General features: G+C 39.8%; 1 protein-coding gene across 1 annotated transcript in view; it reads right to left on the bottom strand.

Moving 5' to 3' along the window:
- The window catches only part of LOC139694398 (1-phosphatidylinositol 4,5-bisphosphate phosphodiesterase epsilon-1-like), a 62,095-nt gene that overhangs the window by 21,170 nt on the left and 21,989 nt on the right, over nucleotides 1–18,936 (bottom strand). The window contains exons 5-9 of the mRNA XM_071592932.1: nucleotides 10,675–10,942; nucleotides 4,907–5,033; nucleotides 4,702–4,804; nucleotides 3,617–3,862; nucleotides 2,677–2,827 (exon numbers count right to left, since the gene is read on the bottom strand). Of these exons, the coding sequence (XP_071449033.1) occupies nucleotides 2,677–2,827; nucleotides 3,617–3,862; nucleotides 4,702–4,804; nucleotides 4,907–5,033; nucleotides 10,675–10,942 (895 nt within the window). The remainder of the gene's footprint in view (nucleotides 1–2,676; nucleotides 2,828–3,616; nucleotides 3,863–4,701; nucleotides 4,805–4,906; nucleotides 5,034–10,674; nucleotides 10,943–18,936) is intronic.

The raw sequence follows: 18,936 nt of genomic DNA, 5'->3' as shown, positions 1-18,936 counted from the left end.
AATTGCTTCACGCAAACGTCTCATAACGCCCAAATAATACTCTTTGTTTACTGTCTGGCCTTCTGGCAAAAATTCATGATGCACTACACCGTTGTAATCCATGAAAACCGTCAGCATTGCCTTCTTTTTTGACTGAAAACGACGTGGTTTTTTTGGTCTCGGCTCATTTGGTGAACGCCATTCACTTGCCTGATGTCTGGATTGCGTGTCGTACTCATAAACCCACGTCTCGTCTCCAGTAATGATCCTTTTGATGAATGTGGGATCGGATTCAGCCTCGCAAATCATGTCTTTTGCGACGTCAACACGGTCTCTTTTTTGCATGAAATTGAGGTCTTTCGGCACCAACTTTGCTGCTACACGACGGAAACCCAAATCATTAACCACAATGTCTTGGGCGGATCCATAGGCAATGTTCAAGTCCTCCGCTATTTCTCTGATGGTTAATTTGCGGTTATTGACCAACATTTCTTTTACTTTATCAATTTTTTCACCGACTTTCGATGTCGATGGTCTGCCACTGCGTTCATCATCTTCGATTGACTCACGACCACTTCTGAACTGCTCGTGCCACTGGTAAACGACCGTTTTTTTTAGAGAATCGTTGCCGAAACACTTTTCCAACATTTCCAACGTCCGTGCGCCACTAAATCCGTTTTTTACGCAAAATTTAATACAAGTTCGTTGTTGCAAATTTAAATCCATTTCTGAAATTGTAAAAAATCGCCAACACACACAGAGATAGATGTACTCTTGGCCACGTAACTTTTGCAAATGTCAAGTTATGACACTAAGATTTAAAGGGAATATCAACAACAGATGTACCAATTTAACAAAAAAAACAGAACTCAAATCGGAACGATGGGAGCGCCACACGGTGGTTATTCCGGGAACTTTTTGATCAAGGTAGTATATATATATATATACATATATATATATATATAATATATATAATATATATATATATATATATATATATTTGTGTGTGTATATATATATGTATATATAAATACCTATACATGCGTGTGAGTACAGATGTATTAAATAATTACAGTGGAACCTTGCTTTACGAGCAACTCACACAGGGATTAATTCGCATATTGAGCAAAAATATTGGTCCTGAAAACAACTCGTTTAATGAGCAGCTTTTTGCATAATGAGTGATAAGGAGATGGGAATTCCCAGATTCATTGCACGCCTGCTACTGCAGTTTGTCTCTAGCACTCGTTCCACTAGTATCTTAGCATTGCTAGTTATCTCACATTCTTCCTAACTTGTATTCAAACATATTATTTGTGATTTTTTGTGCAAAGTTTGATAATATTTTGTGTATAGGTTTAAACATGACGCTGATGAAAAATTCATAAGAAGAAAACCATTAGAGAATAAAAAGATCAGCTGGTATAAAAAGTGAAATCATTGAAAATTGAGAACAAGGTGTGAGCATGGCTGATCAAGTACACATATCAGCAATCAGTCAACATCAATGATTGGCCTTTTCTCTAAGAACAAGGACTAGATTAAGGGGATAGATCCTTCAAATAAGTAATGCGTATCTATGCAATGGTTTTATGTATTCTCAATGATGTTGAAAGGTTGCTTCTCATTTGCATAAATGAAAAGCATTTGCAATGCGATACTATTAACGAGGATATAATTTGTGGGAAGAGGAAAGTGATTTTTGTCGACCTTGTTAATAAGATGTCAGGATCATCAATGGCTGAACAAGTATTTAAGGGGAGCCATGCATGGTTCCAGAAGTTAACAAGAAGAATAATCATCCATGGCGTTGTGGGGCATGGTGAAGCAGCATGCTCTGAGTCGAAGGCTGCAGGGAATTTAATTGGTGACTTCAAAAAGCTCGTAGATTCTGATTTGCCGGCCGTAACATGTTTTTAATTGTCACGAGATGGTTCTCTTTGGGAAGAAGATGCCGAAGTCCACCTATATTTGTGCACATAAAAGTAGAAGAGAATCCATTCCCTTACAAGAAGGCAATGAAAGGTCATATCCCACTGCTAAATGGCACAAATGTGAGTGGTGATTGGAAAATCAAACCCCTTGTGCTTGTTTACCATTTAGAAACTCCACCAGCCTTCAAGAAGTTTGAAGTCCAAAGCAGCAGGCATGTGTATGAAGCATTGTCCTAACAAGTTAGTGGTGATGCATGCCTTAACTTTATTTAATGATCATTTTGAATTGCATTTTTACCAAATTTGGAAGCATTGGCAAAAACAAATGTCTCTTGATAAATTTGTAGTGAAAAGGAATTAAAAGCATATCTTTAAATAATTAACAATTTCTTTTGATTCTTATTTGCTTTTACAAATAGAGTTCACATTCCCGATTGCTTCATTCCATGATGATCCATGATCCTAAACAATGCACGTACTACTTAAATGAACAATGTACTTGTATGCATAATTTTCTTTGAATTAACCTTGCACATAATTTATTTTTTTTTGGGATGGAATGCATTTTTGTATTTTACATTAATATATACGCAAAAGTTGTTTCACCAAACAAGTGTTTTCCTTTGCAAAAAAGAGGATGGAACTATGCTCGAATTATGAGGTTCCACTGTGTGTGTGTGTGTGTGTGTATCTATATATATAAACATATACATATACACACACACACATAGACATAAAAATATACTTTTTTATAATTACTCACTCGTATTGCTTCAGCAGTGTTTGGACCACAACAATTATCTTCAAAATAAAGTTGCAAGTACTGCTCTTTGAGCCATAGCATTCTTCGGTCTGAAAGTTGTAACTGACGCTTTAGTCCTCGCACCACTCTACTGAGCCCAGAGTACCACATACTGGAAAAAATAGAGGGAAAAATGCAAATATATGTTGCTTTTGGGATGACTGAAGATGAACATAATTCAGGCAAGATGATAGCCACTACAACGCTCTAGTATGAATTTGGAAGTCGGCTGAACTGCTCAGCGTGATCATTTGAGAAAATGCAATTAGGAAATGTTACATTTTTAGCAAAAACAGTTATCGCAGTTATTTTATGAGTGCATTTTTTTATATGAAGAACACATATAAGTAGATATAGGAGTACGTACATGCACACACCTACTAGCCACACACACAGAGAATACCTAAATATTATTACAAAAGTAATAGATAATTTATGTTTATACTTTTTAAGTTTAGTTCATTCAATTTAAAATGGTAATCAATTTACCTATTGATGGATTCATTTTTGCTTTAAAATTTTTTGTTACAAAAATAAATCCGAGTCAAATATGATTATGGGGACCCACAGTAAGATATACTTAATAAGCCTTTAAAATTCATGTAAAATTTAGGTCACAAGCACATAAAATGAACAATTAGAACATTAATTGAGAATATTTATTTTGGAATTCATGAGTCTGTGAGAAGAAAAAAAGTTGTTTGGGATAATGGTACCAAACCAAATCAGAAAGTAGAAATTTTCCATGTTGTTGATGAAGTCTAGGCTCAATTACTAAAGTTTCCTCATGAGGTCAACTGATGGGAACTTAAAGAGCACATAAAATAAAAGAAAATATTTCCATGCTTTAAATCAGTGCTCAATCAGGGCTTTGCCATTCAGTGTGAAACACACCACTCACCCGCACAATGTTGGTGGACACAGGAAGAACAGTGCCCTGTTGTCACTCAGGTTGGCCCCATACACTATTGCGAGAGCAGTCTCTTCCCCAGGCCTCCTCTCCAGTCCAAACCTTCGGGCTGCCGCAGCTGCCTCAGCCCCCCTCTCCCGACCCCCTCCCAGCACAACTTCCTTGACAGCTGGTAAGTCCAGGAAACCTTCATCGAGCGATGGAGGTGGAGATGTTGGCGCACCATCAGCCGAGAGCCTGAGTGTTTGAAATGCAGCATCAACACATGAACATTCCCATATTCTCTAAATCTCAAAACATAAATGTCAACTGACTTTGGCACAAATGCTCTTGAAGACAGGAATATTTCTGGTGATATAATTTTATATACACAGTGCCAACCATATAAAAAAGCAATATTGAATACTAAATAAACCTATGTGAAATAAATTGTTCCAAAGGATGGGAAGCCATACAGAGTGGAAATTAAACAACCCGACTCTAGTTTAATACAAAAAAAAAATGAAATTCGCTCCATGATCAAATGAAGCAATAATGAAGCTTTAGAAATCTACCATGCAAAATGTTCAGGCTTTTTTTTCTCATATAAGTGGTACTCACTTTGATCACTTCTGTAAGAATCCACATTCTTTCACTACCTATGGCATATTTAAAATTGCAACTTAGTACATATTTCGGTTTCATATGGATATGAATGTTCGCTTCTCATATAATATTTTCTGAAATAGAAATCTTCAGTGAATGATCCCTGAAGTAGACATTAATTAAAAATACTATCTGTTGAACACAAGGAGTTTTTATTTCCCAGCTTAAATGTACATGCATACTTGTATATGTTGGACAGAATGAATGGAGACAACATATGTGGAACTCAAGAACAGTTTATTTTAGTGTGGGATGTCAAGTTTGTCTTTTTAAGCAAAGCTATGAAATGTAAAAGTGCAGGCTCTGTGTCCATCCAAAGCCTATCTTTAATGATAGACTTCCAATTAGTATATATTTAATACTCAATTAAGGACAAATATCTGGGAAGTACGCTTTGTCGCCCGGAAGGGAGAGGGGGGAGTGTGTCTCACCTGAGCAGGAGTCCTGGGGACACCGCTTCCTCGGGATCCGCTTTGAGGGTGTAATCGGGGGACGATGAGGAAGAGGAGGACGATCCGCCTCCACCCCCGCCGCCTCCGCCGCCAACTCCTCCGCCGCCACCCCCACCGATCCCCCCACCGCCCCCGGCGCCTCCCACACCGATCACACCCCCGCCCACGCCGCCGCACCCCCCGCGGAGGCCGCTCCACGTGGGCCGGCTCCACGTCAGGGTGGCGCAGCTTCGCTCCAGTCGGATGTACACGAGCGCGGTCCGCCCCCCTTCTGGTTCCCAGTGGACGGCGGTGGTGCCATGGTGCAGCACCTGAAGGGAGGAGACGAGGAGGAAGTGGGTGAAACGGTGCGGAGAAGCCATCCAACCATAAAACCCTTAGGCCAGGTGGGAGACCATTAATTCCAATATCAATTTTTTTCTATACGAAAAGATGTTGTATGGTAGACGAGGTGATTATTTGTTAAACGGCTTTTAAATGTCAGCCGACAGATTGTTGTTAGTATGTGAATAATATAAAATAATTGAACGTTTATTTGTACGTAACCCATGATCCTGAATTCTTCTTCATCACGCTGAATTCTGAATTCAATGTGATAAGTTTTTCTGCTGAGTCGCGAAAGAATAATTGCTGTATGCAACAATCAAGCTCGTTCTCTTGAGGGTGATTACACTGCTGTTCTTTCACAGGAATGATACAGTGTTTCGATTACTATTCCTAAACGGAAAGGAAAAAATGTTTCAAAAAATATTTTTCTTTCCTAAATGAATAAGTTCCACAAATGGGGTTCCTTAAGCCTGTAATTACCGATGCTACTAACTATTCCGATAAATGCCCAACGCATATTGCCAATGACTCTAATGAGCCACGAGACTATCAATGTGGTTGAATAATATTAAATTCGGTAAACACAAACCGATAGACACAAATTGATAATAATTTAATTAGGCCGCGAAAAGGAGTCATAAAAGAAAAAAAAGGTAGGGTGTTGACAGAAATTTGGTAAGGCAAAACCACTTTCTTTTTGATTGTAAAGTTATTCAGATGAGGTTTTCTGCAAATTTGGAAACTTCTGTAGTAATACTTTATTTTATTCGAGTTCTTGTGACGCCGGACGTTACTGGTTTGCCTTTGTGTTCATGCTAAAGACGGAAGAGGAATATTGTGCAGAAGGGAGTCATTGGGCGTCACATGTTGTGGATTTTATTTGGCAGGTTTTGAATGGTATAAGGAAGGATTGAAGTAAACGTAGTGGGTGAGAAAAGCACCGTTGTCTCCATGCCGATGGCCTCCTCGCCGATATTCATGCCACGTAAAATAACCTCGAGATGCTTAAATTATTAATTTATTTAAGCAAAAAAAACAGGGTCTCTGGTATAGTGTCACAGCGTAATGCTCAAGAAATGGTAAAAGGGATTCTACATTTCGGTTTCTATGCATTTAACGAGCAGTATTTTAAAGTGATTCTTAACGAAGAAAGTCATAAAAAATATTATCTTTATAAAACATAGGGATACATTGTCACGGTAAGGGTTTGCCGATGATTATTTCGGGTTAGGCTTTTGTTTCGATGAAATATTTTACAAATGAGCAGTTCTCGACGCCAATCTGCGGTCTGAATTGATTGAAACGAGAAACTTTTCTATGCAGGCATTATTATTCAACCAAAACATATAATTAAAATCGACGAGCAGCGAGAAATACGCAAATAGATTAGGATCAAATCATCACAGAATTCAGTTAAAGGAGGAACTTAAATGAATTAAAACATAGGAATGTCATTGATATAACCATTTACGGCTGCAATTTTTAAGCCACTGCATCGGGATGTATACACTACTTAAAGGCAGAGAGACACTGAAACGAACCTGGTAGACGACTAGACAATAAATATGTCGTTATACGAACGGTTGAAATTTGGTATCATATAATGGTCCTCACAAACAGTCTGCTCTTACGCTCAAGAATACGACGCCTCGGCGATTTTGGAAACTGGAGGAAATTCCTTTCATAAAAGGGAAAACAAATCGAGGGAATACAGAGAGCATTTCCGGAATAATTCTGGTTACATCAGACGTGTGACGACCCGTCTGTTGCAGATGCTGCCAGCCCCTCCCGGGTCGCCAGAGAATTTGCAAATTGGGGAAAGGGGTCTGTTGCGAGACGCCGTTCAAACTGTTGTTTCGGAAATCTCCCGAGACTTGCCCCGTAATGAGATTTACACGCTTCGTAAGCTTACGAAAACAACGCATGCGCACCCTCTTTGTATATGTATCACCTTCGAGTTAACCAAGTGTAGAGAGTGGCATTTTGGAACATGGGCGCGAACACAATTTTTTACAAGCGTCATCGCTATCGCTACCCATAACGCGATTTTCATCTGCGGCACATTGGACTCGAGTGTGTTTTGCCATCTTGCGACTCGGCTCAAAATGATTCGCGTTGGCATCAGAAATCGCGTAATGCCGAGCGCCACAGTACGAAATTGAACCGTGTCGATTCCGTTATCCACCAACTCATCCAACGATAACGCGCAAGGGTTATGAAGATTAATGATCGCCATACGGGTCTCCGTATATTTGCAAATCCATACATTTCGCTAGAATTGGCAATCACAGTTCGTGAAATAATTCAGTCAGTTGAAAATCCATGAAAAAAGAGTAATTTATTTTTTACATTTCCTCCCGAAGAAAATTTCATCGGTTCACCTAAAACAAGCGCTACCGTTTTTATAATTTAAAATTACAAAAATTTCAGGGGTAGCCCTCAAAATCCTTCCACGAAACACCATTGTACCCCGCAATTCACTACTGGGGGATATGGTAGACCACTTCAAATTATTACTATGGTTCACACAGTTGACTCCATTCCCTTATGGCGATTAGACCGTGGTGGCTATCGAACGCGAACTATGCAATAGCGCATCAGGAAAGTACAAATGGAAAGTCGATGGATCAAATAGATTTCTCCTCCATTGCTATGGATCATGTTTATCGGGACCTTGAGTTTAAAACTTTTTTAAAAACTGCAGGGATCTTCAAGGGCCGCGACTGCGTAATTTGGGGGGGTCGTGGGAAGGGTGAGATGGTGCGGGATTACGGAGTTGTGTGAACTCTTAGGGGAGAGGTGAACCTGACGGGGAACGAGGTGTGGTCAAGATAAGGTGACGTGAGATAAAACCTGTGATCTTCCTCTCTCAGGAAAGTCAGGCGGGAGGAAATACTGGTCACTCTTCACGGAACGGGCAGAGCCCTTTAACGCACGTACCCTTTCACTCAAGAGAACCGTCAATGCGTCTCCCGCCTGACTATTAAACACATCCTGATCGAATACTTGTGCTATGCACATACTCTACATCCAATACATCCATACCCTACACACCATAATCAGTCGGAGAATATCAGAAAAATGACTTCAGTGTAGGTCGAGGCAAAATAATCAAATAGGATAGTTAAATAAATAAGAAAGTCTTGAAAATGGAATAAACATGTCGGAAATCGGGCCTTGGGAAATCCCTTTCCTTCACAATCGAGATATTCCATAAAACGAAGTTCAATACCGCGAATATAATAAAAAATGGAAAAAGGGTTAACATTTTTTCAGGACGTAAATTTACTTTCACTTATTTCAATAATTTCACATTTATTATCATTTTTCTCGTCTATGAACAATCAATAATAATCAGTTTTTAATTTGATACAAACGACTGGGCTATATTATTTGACACCGTTTTACAGTGTTTATATAATAGGGGCGAAATGACTGCTATGTCGAAGCGAACTTCAAATAACTACAACCTAGCGAAGAGATACGAAATTTCGAAAAAATACAGATCACAGGCTCAAAATCGATCCGTCATTGAAAAGGTATATATTAATCCTCCTTAAAACAATCCTTAACTCTTATCGGGACAGGTTCCAAAAATCAAAATTTATTACAGTAATCATTACAATTACTTAATAACCTTCAAAATACATTCCTCCTGCATCGATACACTTAGTTCTGCGCGTCTGCCACTCGTCAAAAGTCTGCTGGAAGTCGGTTTCCGGAATACTGTTGAGAGCCTTCGTCGTCGCCGCTTGAACCGCCTCAATGGAGTCGATCCGATATCATTTGAGCTCCTTTTGAGCTATCCTTTGAGGTAATAACGCTGTCGAGAAAATCTTCATCTTCCTGGACGCAGTCTAAAATTTCTTGCGAAATTTCCACCCGCGACAGTTTTTGTTCCGCTCAATACTTTCGGCACCAGCTTCGCGAACACTTTCCTCATCGCAAGATCCTCTGTTACAATGGTGTGGACGGTTCCGACTGAAAGGCCGGTCTCTTCACTGATAAGGGTGATGGTTAAACGCCTGTCTGAGTCCAAAACCTTTTTCACTTTGGCCACCTGAGCATCGGTTCGAGCGGTCGTCGGGTGTCCGACGCGGTGCTCGTCTTCGACGAGCTCCCGGCCTTCCTTAAACATTTTATGCCACTCAAAAACTCTTGTGCGGCTTAAGGCATCATCTCCATAAGCCTGTTTAATGAGTTCAAGGGTCTCCGATGCGGATTTCCGGAGTTTAACGCATCACTTCACAGCGTAGCGTTTCTCGACGGTGCGCTCTATGCAGGCGCGACGACACCACAAACAATCACACGTCACAAAAATCCACCTCCTGTCTCAACGCATTCCCGGAGGCGAATGAACTTAAGTGCGCCTGAGTGGTGAGGGACCCCTCTACCGAGCCGACCGGTCGGCCCTTCATCCACTGCTCCGTTGAGGCTACAGCGAGCCAGTCACGATACTTATTGTGAGGAGCACTCTTAAATACTTACTTTTAAGTCCGTTATCTTTTGGAAAAGGAATTGTCTTATAGAATCTAATTGTTGGCTATGGTTTCGGAAACTGAATCTCTTGATTTCCTTCCGTACATGCACGTATTTCACCTTGGCCACATTCAGTTAATGGCTGAAATATTGTTCCGGAGACTCCTAGCAGGTAGCCCCCGTCTTAAAAGTCTCTTGAAATACATTCACACATAAACTTATCCCTTCAAGCCAATCACCCTTCTCTCACATGTACCCCGTCTTAAAAGTCTCTTGAAATACATTCACACATAAACTTATCCCTTCAAGCCAATCACCCTTCTCTCACATGTACCCCTGTTTGATTAATTTTGAAAGTAGTTTTCGCGGCGTTATTGACTGGTTTAGTGATTTTCGAGATCGGCTGCCGGACATATTTTGTCCAACCTTTCGCGTCCACTAGAGGCCGTATCATACCTGAGTGTTCGGCCTGCAATGAATGGTGCGGCCTGCAATGAATGCGAAAGCTTGGGCAAAAATATTCCCAATGACGACACAGCTGCTCTGCGATTATGATGATGATTCATCCCCCAAACATGACCAAACGGTACGGAGAATCGAGTTTCTTTAACAGTCTGCTACCGTGGCGTCATGGTATCTTTCCATTTCATCATGATCCACCATTTACTCATTTATCTCTCCAATATTTACCACAACCAACCCTTAAGTACCACACACATTTCCCAACAATTCTATACATTCTCCTAACATTATATACTCGCAGTTTTATTTCCATGAAATATTTTCGGCCTTAGAGAAGAATATATCAATACACTCAACACACTACTGATCTTTATCCCAGCATTAGGACTACTTTTGATCTCTCAATTATCCCATACTGTTTCACAAACAATAGAATAAGGCGAACGAAACCAAACACTTTTTCAATTACGCCACGGCTTACGCTCGTCGTGAAGCAAGTAAGCATCACTAAGGCTTTGAACTGATACACCCTCAATTCAGATCCCTACTATACTTCACTGAAGGATCCCATGTGAATCACGCGCGGACTCAGCAAGCAATGTTTACACCATCGCCGAATGGGAGAGCGCGCACATCTCCCCTCCTTCCTGTTCTATCTCCCCCCCCATCCGCTTTTGCACCAACCTGTAGCACATGGTGGTCGATGCCGGACTTTGGGCCGCAGATAGGGAAGAAGGAGACGCCGTGGTCGTTGGCGAGCGGCTGGACGGGTCGGTAATCGTCCGGCTCTTCCCTCCAGTTGGTCGACGCCGAGTGCACCGCCACCTCCTCCTCCCCTGGCAGCCGGATGATGGTCGTGGCGAACACCGGCGCCGGCGCCTTCTCTCCCCCATCGCCCTCCTCCTCCTCCTCTGCCACCAGGTACGACCGCTCGATGCTCGACGTGTGTATGCTGCGAGAGGTCGGGGAAAAGGGGGGGTGTTAAACTCCCGGTCGAGGACAAAGGACCGTGCCCGTTGCATCACAATCGGACGCTGCGTAAAAAACTAATATCTACATCTACACAATGGCCCCCACAAGCCGCCGCAATGGCGTGTGGTAGGGGGTGTTATGACAAAAACCTTTTATGCATATTCACTTATAAATTAATATATATTTCATACACATAAACACATGTACACACAAATAAGTGCCTGTTTACATCAAACAATAATGATTGTGTAAGTAAGCCTCCAGGAAGGATGTAGCCAATGCCGATTCCGCTTCCCGATTGACTCCGCCGTTTTCAGGCGACTCCTACTGCATTATTCAAATTAATTATAATACACAATTTTTGCATATAATTGATCAATATGCGCGAATTCGTGAACTATAATATTCTTCTTAAACCTCAAACAATTGCATACATTCGTAGTCATTCATTACTAATACAAATAATTCAGCAAGTGCACATGTTTTAGACTGTTTACTTCCTACGACTTGTATCTATAAACCTTGGAAACTGACGTCTGTAGCGCCCGCCTACGTGATTACGGTATTTGACATCATGGCTCCTTTTTCAAAGCTAAAAGTCCATTAAGCAGTTCTTGTGATCCACACATACATAGTCTGATGATGTCAACATACGGCACGGCACTTGTAACTTGTCCAAAATGAATAGTATTCGAATTATCAAATTATATATTACATTGAAGACTTATTGATAGAGTTGAGCTCTTACGGCTAGTAGTATTGAATGAATGTAAAACTCCAATAGCCGTAAACAGTTTAACTTTCTAAACAAAGTACCAAATTAATTGGCTAACACCACAAGTCAAGGAGGAGTAAAAGGTAAAAAGGAAAGGGATAAGAAAGGTGAATACGAATACGCGTATTTCGCGTATTCGTATTTGAAATACGCGTATTCGTATTCACCTTTCTTATCCCTTTCCTTTTTACCTTTTACCCCTTCTTGACTTGTGGTGTTAGCCAACTAATTTTGTACTTTGTTTAGAAAGGTAAACTGTTTACGGATATTGGAGTTTTACATTCATTCAATTGAAGACTTAATTCAGCTGATTTGTAAATCGAATTGTCGTTTTGAGAAGAGCACCAAAATGGCTCTCTGAAAGAGGCCAAACTCATACTATGAGGATCATAACGGGTCCTACATGATCAAAACGAAACATGAACAGATTTCAGAGACATGTATATTTTATGAAGACACTTTAATAAGCGCCCGTTTTACAAGAGGTTTGATCCATCCATCCACCAACGTTTTAGGTTATTCCTTGGCGTCCGTCCAAGGTTTCCTGAGGACATATAAGGGGATGTTTTTTGTGCGCAGCCTCCAATGGCTCCCCTATTTCCTCATATTAACCCAACCTACAGGCCATAGTCCATGCCATCTGGTAAGGTTTCGAAGAATTAACTTGGTTGGGCATGACGTCAAGATCTCGGTTGAAATCTCGGAAAACGCGATGGCTGAAGAACAGATAAAGAGGCAGTGGGAATTACCGCTTCCCTTGTCGCTCTTGCATATCTCAATATTACCGTAAATCACAGGGTTGATGGATAATGGCTTGTACATGAACAATCAAATGACGCACGAGTCTCATATTTAATCTAATTTAAATGACAAATTTCACCGATCCACATATCAATAAAAAATTCAAAGGTATAATTTTCACCAAAGATGAATAAACTCAGTGAGAAAAGGTAACGTACCCGTATGTGCTATAGTAATGCTTTTGGTGACAACAATTAGAGCAATCAGCACTCATGAACATAACGTGCTGCGAGACTAAGTAATGCTCGTTTTAAAGAGGTCACATGAGTAAGTGAAACGGTCAATAGCATTCCGTTAGTGAAATTCAAATTTGATTCAAAACTCATCGCAAAAAAAGTTTATTTGTCGGGGTTTATTTTCAAGGATACTTACGTACTGAATGAATTATTTTCGCTCTTCACAAGGCAAGGCGCTATTTGCGATATGCGCTGTATTAGCATTTTTTGTAGCTAAGCACATAAAAAATGCTTTGTCAAAGAGAACATATCAGACAATGAAATTTTGTTAAGCTCAAGAAGACTTTGAATCATGTATACCATTTACATTTGTGAAACATATGCCATTTACATTAGTTAGGCAATTTATATGTACGAGTATATACCTTTAAACCTATTCTCTGTTTATAATACGAGAGTGGTACAATAAGTCCTTAGAAAATCCAAGAAATGGCGATCGCAGTATCAGAAATAAATTTTTGTCCATTAAATAACATTCCTAACTAGTCAGCTGTTAAAGTTTCAGCTGTATCCGTCATATAGTTTCATTCTTGTCATCGATTGTAGTAAATAACTTTAATTTGTCCATAAAAATGGATAAAAATGAATTTCGAGCAGTGATTAAACACTTGTATTTGAAAGGGTTGACACCGAAAGAAATCAAATCTGAGTTGGACGAAGTTCATGGCACATCTGCTCCTGTGTTTGCAACTGTTTACAATTGGATGAATGAGTTTAAACGTGGTCGCACATCCACAAAAGATGAATGCATATCCGGACGCCCCGTGGAAGTGTCTACCCCCGAAATGATTGTCAAAATCCACGATATGATATTAAGTGATCGACGACTCAAAGTGCGCGAAATAGTAGAAGCCATAGGCCTATCACAAGGTACAATAGCTTCAATTTAGCTCGAAAAATTGGGCGTGAAAAAAATCTCGACAAGATGGGTGCCGCGTTTACTCACAGCGGAGAATAAACGCAATCGTAAGGTCGCCCTGAGTTTGTTTTGGCGCTTTTACGTCGCAATCCTGATGAGTTTCTGCGTCAATATATAACTGTTGATGAAATATGGATACATCAATACACTTCAGAGAAAAAGCAGCAGTCAAAACAGTGGATTTTTGAAGGCGAACGGGCTCCGAAGACGGTCAAGTCGGCCGGTAAGGTTATGGCCATGGTCTTTTGAGATGCTCGCGGAATAATCTGCATTGATTACTTGAAAAAGGGAACAACGATTACAGGAGAGTATTATGCGTAATTATCGGAACGGATGAGCAAAGAAATCAAGGAAAAGCGTCCTCATCTGAAAAATAAAAAGATTCTCTTTCACCAAGACAATGCACGGGTGCACACCTGCGCAGTTGCGATGGCCAAAATTATGGAATTAAAGTTCCAATGATTACAACATCCACCGTATTCACCAGATTTGGCCCCCAGTGACTATTTCTTATTCCCAGACTTGAAGAAATGGTTTGGCGGACGAAGGTTTACGTCTAACGAGGAATTAATCGATCAAACAAATGCCTATTCTGAGGAGCTTCCAAAATCCTACATTTTAGACGGCTTAAAAAATTGGAAAAACGCTTAGACAAATGTATAGAGTTGAAAGGAAATTATACTGAAAAATAAAAAAAAAATTGCCCAGAGAAATGGTTTTTCTACTTTTTATGAGAACTTATTGTACCACCCTCGTATCTTATACATTCCTAATATATTTACTGTACTGGAAGTTATCTCTTCTGGTAAATTCTCTTAAAAAGTCACAAAGATTGCATCGTGTTCAGATATTTTATTCTATAAATTTAAGAGGATAATGCATAATCATTCCTGAATATTAGTTTTCGGTGAATTGTTTGTCGAAATTTGTCTGTTCCAAGTTTGGAAACTTTGAAATAATAAGTTCTCGATCAAATATTTTTGAGAAAAACTCTGACGGGTACTTACTATTTTATTTATATTTAATGGTGAATGATAATGCTTCGTACATTGGAACTCTTTGTTTAAGCAAAGAAAAGCTGATTTTCCAAGCTATCTCAGTCCTCTTTTCATCTAAGTTAAGCCGATCATGATTCTGGCGATTCAGTTTCCAACTTAAATGGAGTACTTAGAATACCTTTTAATAAGGTCGTAATTAATCGAATCTCTCCTTTTAGAAAAATAAATTTGCACAGTTAATAATTTTATAGAAATAAAATGTAAGCAATTAGATATTATTTACTCGACTAACACCGACTCAACGCGTTATCCAGATCTTTAGATCTACACGTGTGCTTACATCTTCGACGTTAATCTATCAGAAGCAAAGTAATAACGCGCTTTTAAAATTAACGGGTCATACATGGTGGGTTACACGAAGCTTACTGAAATTGTGTTAATATTTTTACAACAGATCAAGGAATTTGAGAAAAACACGCTAAGCTACGATACTTTTTTATCATAAAAATTTGATTGGGTTACCTCTATGTGTTAAATAAATCAATACTAATAACAATAGTTATTAATATAACTACTAAGTAGCAGCGTGTCTCTCCAGAAAATAAGTCCATACGTCGAAGTGGCTCATTGTTATTCACCTTAGAAGATTTTTTTGCACAGGAATAGGAGCAGCATCACTTAATCTATTCAGTTGCAGTTTATTTGATAAATTAAGAAGATTATTCTTCACTGATAATCATTACATCATCATATCATATAATGTACCGGGAAAATACTGTCAACTCTTTACCATCAACGATCCGCGGTCTCCTTAATTTTCGCCCTTAATCTATATCTTTATCTACGTAATATTCCGCCAGCCGCCGCAAGGGCAAGTGGCGGAAAGTGTTAGGTCACCACCTCTCTAATCTACAAACGAAGATTCTGCGACAAAATTGGGAAGTTAAAAAATGGGAACAAAAAGGAAAAGAGTTCCTGCAATGTAAAGATTTAAAGCAGAGGTATGCACAGAGTAAAACAGAAAAAAATTAATTTAAATAAACGAGGATGAGAAACTTGAGAAGTTGAAGCATTTAATATAAAGAAAACCATTTAGATTCGAAGGGGTTAGATTGAAAAAAATCCATATAGACCAAACCAATTCGCGAGACAACCGTGAAAAATACGCCATTTATTGGTGAAACATCTACGTAATGACGCAGTGCTCCTATAACAGGTCAATGAACCTACTCGCCTATAGCAGGCTAATGGACTTATCCACCACCATACTGAATATAATTATCCAAATGCGCTGATTTACAACTGAGTCCTTGAGTCCGTGCTGTCTTTTTTCAGGTCACTTGGAGAAGGATGTCGAAATCCATTTCAATTAGAAGCTCGGAGAGAAGTGGCAGGATTCATTAGCCTAGACTGAATAATAAAAGGATTTAAGAGGTCTACAGTTCGTCGCGTCCCGCCCAAGTTTAATTGCCATTGGATATCATTCGGCACAAAAGACAATTATAAATGTTACTCAGCCAAATTTTGAACCATGTCCTCGGCGGGGCAATTCAGTACAACAGTCACCTCATCAATCCTATTCCATTAATTAATGGTTCCGTTTCCTTAATGGATGAGTATCTATCATTTTCATCGATTAAAGGGATATGCATCTAGGAGAATAAAAAAAAATATTTAGAACATTATTGCAGTTTCATCATACTTTGAGGTTATAATAATTATGTCTTGGAGATGAAAACATTTTTTCCCGCGGATCGTAAAAATCGACCAGACTACCATTTATCGTAAGCATTTTTCAGGCGTGAGCAGAACGTAAATATCAAATTTTCAAATATTTGGCGTGGTCGCGGGAGGCATGCATGTGCGGGAGGGACAATATGAGTAAAAATCCATGATGCGTCCCCGTGGCTCACCTTCTAAGGGTCTTTATAAAATTCGGACGAATCGCCGATCGGAAGGCATGCTCCAACTTTTGAGTCGTTGTTATAGTGATTAATATTCTCCATAGCAAAGAGCGTCAGGATCATAAATTAGTCAAATACTCCCTTAGTTTTTCCCATGTCAACCTTCCGGCCATTTCCGCCTTTAGAATACTTGTGCCATGGGGCTAGTCCGATAAGCTTGTGTCTTCTTTCTCGAATTTTTTCGGCAAGATTATTTATTTACCTACCTATCACAGGACTTCTTCATTAATGCGTCACTCTATTCATTTATACAAGGTGTGTCCCAAAAGTAGTAGGACTTAGTCGATTAAAAAAAAATTATTGCTGGAATTGATACATTCACTCAAATGTCTTCCCAGTAGCACCCTTGTGCATCCACGCACCGCTGCCAGAGGGTTTTCCACGCCTCGTACACCTTCTGGAAGGTGGCGCCCGGAATGCTGCTAAACTTTCTCGTCACGGCCTATCGTAACGCTTCCTCCGAGCCGTGGTGACGCCCTTTCAACACGAATTTGAGGCGAGGGAAAAACCTTGGTGAGGCATTGTCTAATAAAGTTGAATACTCAGTCACATGTTTGAAAAGCTCTTGGCAGATCCTCGTGCGAGTTTCATTTTGATCGTCCGAGAGGACTCGCGGCACCAACTTCGCACACACCTCTCTCATGCCCATGCTTTCAGTCTCAAGTCGATGCACATCACTTTTAGGAACGCCAAGTTCATCAGAAACCATGCAAACCCCTAAACTGAGATCTCTGCCCAACAAAGCCTTCACTATTGCAAGATTTTCGACACTTTTTGGGATCAAAGAGCGTCCTGAACGTTCGGCGTTTTCAAAATCTTCTCTACCCGACCCAAACAATTTTGTAACTCAAAAACACCCGATCTACCCATGGCGTTATCACCCTAAGCTGTCTAGGGCATGTCATGAGTCTCTTTCCCGGTTTTGCCCCATTTCACGCAAAATTTGATGGCGTAGAGTTGTTCCAATAACCGGTACATGACGGAGCATAACGAGGTCACGTTATAGACATTTTACAAACGAACGAATCGCCCTCCGCAAAGGCTGGGAGCCAACTACCACCGGCTTCCAGCCTTTCCTAAGACCCCCCTTCCTTGAACCCAGCAAGAGAAACCGCCGCCCGTCCGTCCGTCTATTCGGAAAAAATAAGTCCTACTACTTTATGGACAGATTATTTACTTCATCATGCATTGGTAATAGAAATTTGTAACTTCTCTCTCACCTATTTTCCTATTTGCGTTGACAGTCCTTGCCTCAGTATCAAGGTAAAGCATGCTTTAGAGTAACCTATGTTTTAACAAGGAGTACTAAGGTATACAAACTTCGACAATCATCTTATTGTTTATCAGTTAACTTTATGCTGGTAGAATCCCACATTAGCTTGAGGTATTTTTCTCATAAAATATTTATTACTTTTTACATCACTAATTGCCCTACATCCAATATCAAAAAATCTTTTCCTTGTTCTAGTTTCTGCTGCATTATTTTATGTTTAATTTGTCGTATTATGAAATTTCAAATGCAGATATCTTGACCAACATTTTTCTCATTAAATGACAGTGGTTAATAGCACAAATGATGAAAACGATTGTCAATCAAGAGAAAAAGATTGTGAAAAATGAAATAAAGATTATAAATAGTTAGTATTATCTCTTCTTTCTTTTTATAAGTGCAGTTTTAATGCAAAAATTCATCGTCTATTCTGTTGCATAAGATACCTTCCTCGACCAAACACTCGCGATATACTCTTTCAGGCTTGAAGAAAGTACCCCTACAGAAATCATTTGACCAGATGATAACTATTTCATTTTTAAATTTTTACAGCATTAGATTTCATTTTCTCAATCTTCTGCCAGCGCTTGAAGAAACCTCACCCTTGGATACTCCAATAAATTCAGTACCATTGATTTTTTTCTACGAAGGAAACCGAAGGAAGGGGGAATTATCAACCCCGTTAATCCCGGGCATTGCCATCACGAATTTATTATTGTGGTCTCGGGAATCGATGGATCGGCAGAGAATTCCGTGACCGAATGGCATTAAGGAGTTCGGGTATATATCATTCACTCATAAAATTCACTTAATATCTTCGCAGATGGAGTCGCTAGCGATACTCGTAGTCACGCACCCGGCATCATCCGACACCGTCGCCTACCTTGGTGTTGTACCATGACCACCTTGCAAATACGTGTTTTCACTTTCCACCCCCCAGAGGTGGTATTATCATATATTGAAGACTATTTTGGAATGAATTTACACGCTGCAAGGATTTTTAAGGAATTT

The sequence above is a fragment of the Hetaerina americana genome, unplaced genomic scaffold (genome assembly GCF_022747635.1).
Source record: "Hetaerina americana unplaced genomic scaffold, ioHetAmer1.1.p SCAF_5, whole genome shotgun sequence".
Classification (NCBI taxonomy): domain Eukaryota; kingdom Metazoa; phylum Arthropoda; class Insecta; order Odonata; family Calopterygidae; genus Hetaerina; species Hetaerina americana.
Note: the sequence above shows the minus strand (reverse complement) of the source record. Positions and strands in the feature narration are given on the sequence as shown.